General features: G+C 49.4%; 1 protein-coding gene across 1 annotated transcript; it reads right to left on the reverse strand.

Moving 5' to 3' along the window:
- Window positions 1-5,634: 5,634 nt before the first annotated feature.
- Window positions 5,635-7,257, reverse strand: LOC145789931 (uncharacterized). The gene is made up of 2 exons (XM_082867581.1): window positions 6,681-7,257; window positions 5,635-6,586 (listed from the first exon to the last, which is right to left on the reverse strand). Exons 1-2 carry the CDS (start codon window positions 7,116-7,118, stop codon window positions 5,963-5,965), a joined length of 1,062 nt encoding a protein of 353 aa, XP_082723707.1. The 5' UTR covers window positions 7,119-7,257; the 3' UTR covers window positions 5,635-5,962.
- Window positions 7,258-12,022: the final 4,765 nt, after the last annotated feature.

The raw sequence follows: 12,022 nt of genomic DNA on the forward strand, positions 1-12,022 counted from the left end.
GGTCTCCCGGTCGGACATAGACTGCGGGACTCGCTTACCATGCACCAGCCGACCTCCATGGGCCAGCTCATGCAGCGCATCAATGAGCACATCCGTGTAGAGGATGGCGCGTCGGCTTCTACCGTGAAAGCCAGTCCGGTCGTAACAGACAAGAAGACAGCAGGCAAAGTGCACGCAGTTGGGCAAGAGTCCAGCCGCTCAAGTGACCGAGCAGAGGAACCGGACCGGGGTTCAAATCGTAAAAATCGGGGTAGAGGACGTCGGAATGACCGGGATGACTACCCCCGAGATGACGTTGAGGACGCAAATAGAAGAATGAAGGCGAGGACTGGCATAACCACAGTCTTCAAGATTCCAATCTATCGCATACTTAGTGAAATCCGAGACGAGGAGTATGTCCGGTTTCCTGCTAAGTTGGGCGATGGACAAAAGGGCTACAATCCACGGTATCGTTGTACGTTCCACCGGGAGAGAGGCCACCAGACTGAGGATTGTTTGCCTTTGCGACAACACTTGGAAGAACTGGTTGCGGCCGGGCATCTGGACCTTTACATTGATGGCGGCGTGAAACCGAATCAGGCTCCGGTTGATCCCAGGGGACAGGATGACCGAGATGCACCACCACAAGGAGTTATTAATGTCATCCACGGCATCGTGGAACCGGAGCGTGTTTGCGAACTCCGGGGCATGATCAAGAAGGCAGAGCATATGAGGGAAGTTTTGTCGGTACAGCCTGCCATCAAAAGGGAGAAGACAGAAGAGAAAGACGTGATTAGTTTCACCTCAAGGGATTTAGAGCGTATCCAGACGCCGCACAACGATGCTCTTGTAGTAACACTACGCGTCAAAGAATTTGATGTTAGACGGATCTTGATCGATCAGGGAAGCTCGATCGAGATCATGTACTACGATGCGTTCAAACAGCTCAAACTCCGTGTGACAGACTTGGCTCCGGCTACTTCGCCATTGGTTGGATTCAACTCGCAACCGGAGTGGCCTTTGGGAAAGATAATCCTGCCGGTCAAAGCGGGATCCGTGGTCAAGCAAGTTGAGTTTTGGGTGCTGCAAGTGCCTTTGACGTACAACCTTATCCTTGGAAGGGGATGGCTACACGCCATGCAAGCCGTGGCATCAACTTTTCACCAAGTAATGAGATTCCCCTCGGCTATGGGGGCAATCGAGGAGATTTGGGGCGATCAGGTCATGTCCAAACAGTGCTTCGTAGCGGTCAACGGAAGCCGGGCTGCCAAAGGATTCGTTCAAATGATTGAGGGACCGGAGGACCAGGGTGTCTTGGATGATGTGGGCACCAAGGCCGAAGATAAGGTTGTTGAGGAATTGGTTGAAGTGCGGATTGACACCAAGCAGCCGGACAAGTTCTTCTTGCTGGGCTCAAGTCTCACGGCCATAGAGAGGACCGAGATGATTGAGTTTTTGATGGCGAATATCGAAGTCTTTGCATGGTCGCCTTATGACATGCCTGGCCTCGACCCGAATTTTATCTGCCATCACCTCAATGTCTTCCCTAGAGCAAAGCCAGTCATCCAGCGAACAAGGAGATCGGCGTTGCATCACGCCGAGGTAGTTGCTGAGGAGGTAAAGAACCTGCTTGAGGCACGAGCAATTCAGGAAGTGCACTAGCCTCGGTAGATTTCCAACACAGTAGTGGTGCCTAAGAAGAATGGAAAGTGGCGAGTTTGTGTCGACTACAAGACAGTCAACCGAGCTTGTCCCAAAGACAGCTTCCCTTTGCCGCGCATTGGCCAGCTAGTGGACTTGACGGCTGGACACAATAGGCTCAGTTCCTTGGATGCGTACCGCGGCTATCACCAGATCGCCATGCATGGGCCTGACCGAGAAATCACCTCTTTCACGACTCCAAGGGGACTCTTCTGCTATCGAGTTATGCCCTTTGGTTTGAAAAACGCCGGGGCAACCTTTCAGAGGATGGTGACCAAAATGTTTGCTCCTTTGCTCGGCCGGACAATGGAGGCTTACATCGATGATATGGTGGTAAAAAGCCGGCAGGAGGCAAACCATTTGTCCGACTTAGCCGAAATGTTTGCCATTCTGAAGAAGCACAAGCTGCGCTTGAACGCCTCAAAGTGTGCCTTTGGCGTGGGATCCGGAAAATTTTTGGGATTCTTAGTCACGAACCGAGGCATCGAAGCAGACCCTACTCAGATCAGAGCCGTGCAAGAGTTGAAGCAGCCCAGCTCGGCTAAGGACGTGCAGCATCTGGCCGGGATGGCCGCCGCGCTTAATCGATTTATAAGCCGGTCATCAGATCGCTGCCGCCCTTTCTTTCAAGCATTGAAGTCAAAGTTCTCATGGGATGCCGAGTGTGACCGAGCTTTGGCCAAGCTCAAGGATTATTTGTCTTCTCCGCTGCTGTTGGTTACACCAGAGCCGGGTGAGGAACTCTACCTTTACCTTGCCGTCTCCCAGCACGCAGTAAGTGCGGTGTTAGTCCGGGCTGAAGGAATCAAGCACCTCCCAATTTTTTATGTCAGCAAAACTTTGTTACCGGCAGAATCAAGGTACTTGCCGTTGGAGAAGCTTGCCCTGGCCTTGATGATGGCTTCAAGAAAATTGGCGCACTATTTTCACGCCCATACCATCATCGTATTGACCGAGTTTCCCTTCAAGGCTTTGTTTGAACGCGCGGACTTTTCAGGCCGAATTCTAAAGTGGGCGGTCGAGTTGGGATAGTTTGATGTGAAGTTCCAGCTGCGCACCGCCATCAAAGCCCAAACCTTGGCAGATTTTGTCACCGAGTTCTCACCTGGCACTCATCCGGTATGCCCGGTCGACATTGCCGAGGTAGATGATGAGATGCACGCAATGCCAACCGAGGAACAACCAGTTGAATTAGGTAGCGCCGCGGAGTTAGCGCGCACCATCAAAGTTCCCTCAGTTTGCACGGTCCTACCACCCGGTGATGCGATGACGGAGTTGTGTATCACCAACCCATCCACTTTGTCCGGTACCGCATCACCAAGGGGGGAAGAAATTGAACTACACCGCTCAGAACTTGATGATTCGCCTACGGACTTGGGCATTCCGAACCAACTTGCTGAGTCCGGTGCCGAATCATCAAGGGGGGAAGGAATGGTTCCACATAGCTCAGAACCTGCGGCCGGCTTCACACCGCAACCTGATGATTCGCCTACGGACTTGAGCATTACAGAACAACTTGCTGAGTCCGGTGTCGAATCACCAAGGGGCACTGAATTTGAACCGGTCAACACCGAACTTGACACCGCACAGCCGAGCAGTTGTGATCCCATTGCCCTTCGCAACTCTCAGGACCCATCTGACTGCTGGAAGCTTTTTGTGGGGGACATGTGGAAGCTTTTTGTTGATGGAGCGTCCAACCGCCATGGTGCCGGCCTAGGTATTGTTCTTATATCCCCGGATGGCCTAACCATTGAACATTCTATAACGCTTGGCTTCCCGACGTCTAACAACGAGGCTGAGTACGAGGCACTTCTCGCCGGGCTCAAGAGCGCAATTCAAATGAAGGCTGCCGAGCTCCTGGTGTACAGTGATTCCCAGCTTGTGGTTAACCAAGTTTCTGGGATTTATGAAGCAAAGGACGAAAGGATGGCGAAGTACCAAGTTCTGGTCAAGGAGCATATCAAGCAGTTTGAGCCAATAAGAGTCCAACAAATTGGCCGGGAAGACAACAGCCGAGCTGATGAACTGGCCGGTCTCGCTTCTATGGTGGATAATACTTTTCCAAACCCTCTTTTGATTGACTTTCTTCCGCGGCCAAGCATTGAACTCGCCGGGCAGACAGATGTACTCTGCGCCGCGCTTGGTCCCTCTTGGATGGACCCCTTGATTTTGTTCCTCAGAGACCGGACTCTTCCAACTGACAAGAAATAAGCACACAAAATCCGGGTGAAGTCAGCGCGGTTTTGGCTCTCTTCATCTGGCGCGTTATATAAGAAGTCCTTCACTGGTCCTTATTTAAAGTGTGTGCACCCGAATAGTGTGGAGGCCTTCTTATACGAAATTCATGAAGGCATTTGTGGTAGCCACATAGGAGGCAGGTCCTTGGCCTACCGTGCTATTTCACAGGGATACTGGTGGCCGTGCATGCAGGTCGACGTACAAAAATATGTCCGCAGGTGAGAAAAATGCCAGAAATTCGCCCATCAGATCCACCAGCCTGCCAGGGAACTTCTTCCCCTCACCAGTCCTTGGCCTTTCGCCATGTGGGGGCTAGATATAGTGGGACCACTGCCAACAGCACCGGGCAACCGGAAATTCTTCATCGCGGCCACAGATTACCTCACAAAGTGGGTTGAAGCTGAGCCCTTGGCAACCATCAAAGAGAAAGACGTGAAGCGATTTGTCTGGCAGAACGTGGTCACGCGGTTTGGCGTCCCCAAGATTTTGATCTCTGACAACGGCACCCAGTTTGACGGTCGCCTATTCAGAGGATTTTGTGAAGATTTGAAGATAGAATTCTACAACTCCACCCCGGCCTACCCGCAGTCCAATGGTCAAGCCGAAGCATCGAACAAGACTATACTGGATGGGTTGAAGAAACGGCTGGAAAAGGCCAAGGGCAAATGGGCTGAGGAATTACCTAGCGTCCTTTGGGCATACCGAACAACCCCGCGACGTTCGACCGGGGAAACTCCATTTGCTTTGGCTTACGGCATGGAGGCGGTCATACCCTTGGAAGTTGAAATGCCCACCCTCAGAAGCGAGAGTTTTGAGCCCGAGCTAAATGACGAGGCTGTTGCCTTGGAGCTGGACCTAGCGGAAGAGCGCCGGGAGAAAGCCCTCATCCATGTGGCCGCCTACCAACAAGAGCTCTCCAAGAAGTATAACAAGACAGTGCACCCCAGACCGTTCAAAGTTGGTGATTAGGTTTTGAGGAAGATTATGGGCAACACCCTGGTGCCAGGAGAAGGCAAACTGGGGGCAAATTGGGAAGGACCCTACAAGATCACTGGTCTGGCGGGCAAGGGGGCTTACCACTTGGAGGATTTAGAGGGAAGAGCAATACCCCGGCCATGGAATGCGGCCAACTTGAAACTGTATTATTTTTAAGCTTCTGCTTTCTTTTCTTGTGCAAAGAAATTTTTTGGCTTGCACCACAGCATGTAATTCTTTTTGTCAATTTATAGAAGTAATTTTGCTTTAGCACTTGGACTGTTGTTTTAATGTTACGGACCGAGATGATGTACTCCGGTTGGAAGAGTTGGTGTCTTGTCCAACTTTGGATTCCCAACCGAGATGATGTACTCCGGTTGGAAGAGTTGGTGTCTTGTCCAACTTCGGATTCCCAACCGAGATGATGTACTCCGGTTGGAAGAGTTGGTGTCTTGTCCAACTTTGGATTCCCAACCGAGATGATGTACTCCGGTTGGAAGAGTTGGTGTCTTGTCCAACTTTGGATTCCCAACCGAGATGATGTACTCTGGTTGAAAGAATTGGTGTCTTGTCCAACTTTGGATTCCCAACCGAGATGATGTACTCCGGTCGGAAGAGTTGGTGTCTTGTCCAAATTCGCATTCCCAACCGAGATGATGTATTCCGGTTGGAAGAGTTGGTGTTGTGTCCAACTTAGGATTTCCAACCGAGATGATGTACTCCGGTCGGAAGAGTTGGTGTTTTGGCCAACTTTGGATTCCCAACCGAGATGATCTAATCCGGTTAGAAGTGTTGATTTGTTCAACTTTGTTACAACCGAGATGGTTATTTCGGTTCATGAATTTGTTTTGTTATGCTGAAGTGCTTCGACCGTGTTATGGATTCCGGTCGAAAAAGTTATGAGTTATACCGAGATATTTTGCTGAAGATGGAATTGATTACTACCGTGCAAACACTTAGAAAAATTTGAGTTTCTCATTGAAAGGAAAATCATTACAAAAGGTGGGGACAGAGCCCGGTTACATCAAAAGAGTTGGAAGCAAAAATACAAAAACAAGGAAAAAGAAAACTAAACTAGGGGGGAGAGATTGGTGAACTCGTCCTCGCCAGCATCAAGGTTGATGGTAGGACTGACGTCTTGGGCACCGGGCTCAGCACTGCTGGGCTGCTCTGGCACCTCGGCCTCCTCTGCCTCTGAATCTGTGTCATCCTCTCCATCTTCAAGTCCTTCCTCGGCCTCCGCTTGCAGAGCGCTGAATATGTCGTTCGCGTAAGGCACAAGGTAGACCGGTAGCGAAGCTGAAGGAGGGTTGGCAAATACGTCGGTGTCAGAGCCTTGGCCGAGGTGTTCGCAGGCGGACTTCCAGCCTGCTTTGAAGTAGATGTCTTGCGTTGCAAAGACCTGCTTCTTGTAGCTCTCCTCGGCCTCGTTGAAGCCAGCGGTGTTTGCAGCCCGGCAAGCTTTCTTCTTCGACTTCTTTAGAGTATCCACCTCGGCTTGGAGCTCATCTCGTTTTTTCTCAGCCGCATCAAGCTGGCCGAGCAGTCTGTTATTGTCGGAGTTGGCCATTTCAAGCGAAGACTTTGCTCGGCCGAGCTCGGCTTGAAGGCTTTCAACCTGGCTGGCTGTGTCGTTGGCTTTCTGCCTAAGCCGGTGGATGCGCTCCAAAACCAAGTGTTGTTTCTGAATGGCCTGCACAAAGAAGCAAAGTTGATCAGAAAGGGGACCGAGCAGAAAGGGAACCGAGCAGACACTTGTGAAATTTTTAAAAGGAACATCAACTTACCCTGGCCATAGACTTCACTGACGACTTGACCAACCGAGTGTCAGGGACGTGGTCGCTGCCGACCACGTCGCTCGGTAGTAGCAGAGCTTTTGACAGATCAAAGGCGAGCAGATGCTCTTTGTCAGCCTTGATCGAAGCCGTCGCCGGGATGTCTTGACCCCGGTGCTTCAAATGTGGGCGCCAGGCCGGCACTGGGGCGGGGGCGTCTGTTGGGTGCTCGGTGGTAAGCTCGGTGACTAGCTCGGCGGACGGGTCTGCCCGAGCTCTTTTTCCGGCCCGACGTGCAGAGGCTTCTCGACTGGATTGCCCGGTGGATTGAGTGGCAAGGGCGACCACGGCGCCACTGGATTGACCGGCGGCTGGCGACCGAGTTATTACGCTCGGCACCTCGGCGGATGTGGCGGTGAGCAGGTTTTTGATTCGACTTCTTTTGGCCATTTCTTGCTCGTCTGTCAACCGGATTAACGGGACGTCGGGTAGGGTTGGATCTGGAGGTGGCGAAGGAGCTCTGAGGAAGTCGGTTACTCTACTCCGGCGCGGAGCAGAATACCTGTATGTCGGTGTATAGCCAAGTAAATCGTTGCAATCTCAGTGACGGTACCTAAGCACGGTCCGAATTACTTCGACGTTGGGGAATTGATAGTTGGCTTGCAAGGCTTGGATTGCTGCAAAAGAAACGGGAAAACCGGTTAGTTACAAAGTAAGGAATTAAGCTAACCGAGCAAGTTTGAGTGGCTTACATGAAGAACCGAAGTCCTTGTTTCTGAACCAGCCCGGCACCTCGGCTGTTTCGTAATTGCCCGACACCCAGAAAAAATCATCGTCGTGAAGATCTTTATCCGGGGTGCCGGTCACAATTTTTTCTTTGCCTGGTCTGATCTTCAAGTAATAAGCCAAACCGTCCCCGGTGTGGCCCATTGTGTACTGCCTTAATATCTCGGCTAGACCCAAGTTGGTGCCTAGCCGATTGTTCAACTCGTGAACGCCGTTGATTATTCTATAGGTATTGGTTGACACTTGGGTGGGTGCCAGCCCGGTGCGGCGAAGGAACTCGGTTATAAGAGGGTTGAGCGGGAAATGGAGGCCCCCTTCAACGATTGAGAGCACAGTGAAGGGGCATTGGTCAACTCTTCCCCAGGGAGTGGTCTCCTCTTCAGCCAGTTCGAGATGAACATCGGCCGGAATGTCGTAATCCTCTCTGAAAGCAGCTAGCGCGGCCGGAGTTTCCACTAGGAAGCGGAATTTCCCCATTTGTGGCCGGCTTAGTGTTTCCCGGCTGAGGGGTTTGGCACTGGTTATTGGATGCTGCTCGGTCCTGAGAGCCTCAGGAATGACAGTGGTCCCCTTGGACTCTGTAGGAAAAGGATGGCAAGTGTTAAGTGTTAGCGCGGTCGCGCAAAAGGAGCTGGATTTTAGCTCGGTCATTAAGGCTGCCAAACAACCTCGGTTGTTTATTCTATCTAAGGAGCCCGGTCGCCCAAGCAGACCAGATGTTAGCCCGGTTGAGCGATCGAATCCTTTTGTTATCTCGGTTGTTGCTGGGGTCGAGACAAACTTGTTATTTGCTCGGTTGTACTGGTTTTTTGGATCAAAAGAGGACCAGGAGCCCGGTTCACCCCAGTTTTTCAGTGTTCTTCATGAATATGAAGAACACCAAGAACAATGGGAGGTTAGGTGTGGATTCTACGACCTATGCCCTAATAGCTATGTTTTTGTGCCCTAATGTGTGTATCATGAAAGAAAATCGCAACCAACTAGAGGAAGGAGGACTCACCAGTGAAGGGCGAGGTCGAGTCCCTCGAGCACAAAGAATGGCACACGAGTTAATGGCGAGAATGCTAGAGCTCTGGAGTCTTGAGACGGAATAGCAATAGAAAGAAATGGCTTGAGGGAGGTCCTGTACATGTAAGTAAGAAAGGCCGCCCGAATTCAAAAATCTGGCAAAAACGGCGGGTTGGCTGCCCGATGACCAATGGCAGCCCGCCACGTGTCCCCATTTATGGCGATGACAGGACTGAAGCGACGGGTTGCAAATATGAAGAGCCAACCGAGCTACTTTCGACGAAGAGGATGTCAGCCGAGGAATATAACCGGGCAAGTTCGCAGACAATTATGTTAACTAGCCTGGTTGAGGTTCGGCGTCTTGAAGACCGGAGAAGTGTTATCTCGGTCGAAGTGAGTAATCCCAGTCACGCTTTTGCGGACGGAATTAAGGGGCAATTGAGAGGGTGATTTATGATCTGGAGTTGGGCCGAGGTATCGACCGTACAGGTTGAGAGCCCAGCAGTGCATTGGGCCGAGATGATCGACCGTTCGCCCAGAGAAGGGCTGCCAGAACTTGGGCCGGGCAGAACTTGGTCCGAGTGCGTCCCGCCCAAGACCGTAAAGAAGCAGCTCGGTAAGGCAGAGCTCGGTTGGGCCAGGATGCTCGGTCCGAGATTAGCCGAAGCCAGACAAGCCGAGTGACCGGCGCCCGGAATGGCACGGTCGGCCGAGGTTAACGTTTGACCGACGTGAAAGCTGACCACGGGGTGCTTCGGGCTAGGCTTTGCCGAGATGCCGCCTAGCCCGGTCCCCCCTTGGAGTTTGCCAGGGAAGCGCTTGGGTATGAAGCACGGCACGGCGCAGCAACGCATAGGGCAGCTCGGCTGCCGAGCTCCAACTGTGATGACAGGCAGATGAGATTAGGTGATGTTCAGCAAGGTTTGTGCTGACAGATGGGATAGCAGAGCCATGTGTCAGGAGATGACTGGGAGTGGATATGGGGCGCAGAAGGTATATAAGCATGTCTGCGCCCCCCATACGCGACACACGAACATCTCTGTAAGGACTTCTTACACTCAAACACTCTCTCCCTTCTCTCTATCCATCCTAAGGTGTGTGCTAACTTGACCGTCGGAGGGTTTTTCCGGCCACACACCGCTGGGTAGCTCACCATTACTTGCTCACAGGTGATCGGACATCGACGGAGCTTGGAAGAAAGGAATACGGGCTTGCCGGAATATTTGCTCCCCGTACAGTAACCTAGGCTAATAACCAGAATAAGGATACACAAAGTTTTCAAAAATAGATATCATGGTTAGTAGAGGCCGATCTTTGATCGGGCGAGCGGGGGTGCTCACGAAGTGACCTTCCCCAATCGTACCCAAGTTCCCGAGCCGAGGCAACTTTGGTGATAACGGACACGTGGCCTTTGGCACCGAGTCAGGGTTTCCTAAATTTCCCCAAAATAAAATATTTAGGTGGCGACTCTGTATCTGGCAAAGCAGTCCATGTTTGGCACTTCTTTCAAAAATCAGTTTTCTCAAAAACGATTTGCCAGATTTGGACTCTTTGGTTCAGACTTAGAACCATGACAAATTTGAGAGTCCTGAGCTGTAGTGACCCCAAAATGAACAGAACGGGAGCTCGTTCCTCCCGGGGCGTTCGGGGACGTCAACAACATGACCGCATACAATAATGCGCCACACGACCCTTTGTGTTTACAAGACAGCATACAATAATGCGCTATAGAACCCTAGGTCTTAACATCGCAATCTTATGAAAAGTAAAATAAAGATAAGCTGCTTAACGGTTACAGATCGCCCATAGATGGCTCTCCGCTAACCCATTACTCAAATGGAGTGTAAAATCTGATATGGAAGGCACTTAGTTAGGGATATAGGCAACAAACTAGTGCAATTCCCAATTGGGAAACATTTTGCACCATTATCCACCTAACATTAACAATACTTAATTCCTTATCTCTACTACACCATTGTGTTGTTGAGTATTAGGAATAATCAATTTTCTAAGCATCCATTTCTCTTCACGGATTTTTTTTTTTTTTTTTTAAATAACTCAAATAGATACTTGCCACCTTGGTCAAAACTAAAAGCACGAAAGTTGTTATCTAATTGATCTCAACCTCATATGTGCAATGTCAAAAATCATCTCAAAACTTTTGACTTATGGGAGATCAAATAGTCTTGACTCAAATGCGTATCGTAATCTATAAATGTGTCGAGATTGAGGCTTAGCTATCATACCCTTACACATATCTAGTCACAAATATCATAGTGGACTAAATGCGCCAAAACAAATGACCTTCTACGACTTTCCTACTTACTTGTGCGCACCCATTGCGAACAAAGTTACACATTCACATGAGAGCAGGATGTCATAAGCGAGTGGGCCCGAGAAGGCCTACTCAAACCATCGTGTCATCATCTCATTAATGTGATTAAGTATAATAAGCCACTGGTTCATGACCAATGTCATAAACTAATTCCAATCATCTTAATGTGTGAGTTCTCGAAGACAAGTTTTAAAGGTTTAGGCCCAACTAGGTAATGACTCACGACTAATTCTTATTCACTAGATCATAAAAGGATGTCATGGAGATATCAAGTGCGCCTAAGTCGCAAATTTAACTAGTAAATGCTAATCCCCTACACCTTCAAGTCAATTTTATTCTCCATACACTTTAATGCATCTAGTTGAAAGATGACGATACTCCTCTTGCCATATCTATTTCTTGCTTCATAGTTACTTGCAATTAATTCTACTATCCACAAGAAGGAGAGAATAAGCTATCAACTATGACAGCTCCTAAACTAACTTAAGCGCGAATTAAGCTAAAGTGTCTAATTCAACACAATGCTCTCACGAGCCATGCGTCAAATTCTTAGAGTCATAACAACCTTGTCGGCTTTGACCTTTTCATTATTATGCTGCAAAGTTTACGCTTAGTGGTAAACATTATTCAAAAACGTTAGCCCAGCTAAGGAATCATACAAAGAAGCCCCCTCTCATGTCTCACACTCAAGTGTGGAAACAGTAACTGTCCAGACTTAGACAAGTTGGCAATGCTAATAGATTTTGCAGCCACTAAGCGCTAATCTTTTCACTTAGTGTTAATAGATTTTGCAGCTTCTAAGCGCTAATCTTTTCACATAGTGTTAATAGATTTTGCAGCTTCTAAGCGCTAATCTTTTAACTTCACGTGATATTTCAACGCACACTATTATAGTGCATGAAATTTTGCTCCATCCACTCCCAATAATTGGGTAGAGAGCAAAACACTGCTCATACTGGCTAGTTGTCTTGCACTTAATGACTAATTTATTTAAGCTCGCATTTTTTGGATGACGTGACTCTTGAATGTTACTTCATCCAATGATGTAATATTATTTACAAGTCAAATTATAAAGTCAATCCGCGCAGCTCAATAGTCAAGATCATATACAGATCTATTGAGGGCTTACTAATTTCATAACTTCAAAACTCGCCAACCAAAACTACGTAACGTGCCGCTAACCATAGCGCACACATTAGTTTTTATTATGCCAAACAAGGAAACA

The sequence above is a fragment of the Camellia sinensis genome, chromosome 1 (assembly GCF_055761805.1).
Source record: "Camellia sinensis isolate YWXY chromosome 1, ASM5576180v1, whole genome shotgun sequence".
In the NCBI taxonomy this organism is placed as follows: Eukaryota; Viridiplantae; Streptophyta; class Magnoliopsida; order Ericales; family Theaceae; genus Camellia; species Camellia sinensis.

What these genes read in the sequence shown, in the direction of transcription:
- LOC145789931 (XM_082867581.1), bottom strand. Translation starts at nt 7,118, where the DNA reads ATGGCCAAAAGAAGTCGAATCAAAAACCTGCTCACCGCCACATCCGCC. An exon ending in CAGTGAAGTCTATGGCCAGG is followed by an intron (nt 6,587 to 6,680) that starts GTAAGTTGATGT and finishes TTCTTTGTGCAG; the next exon opens with GCCATTCAGAAACAACACTT.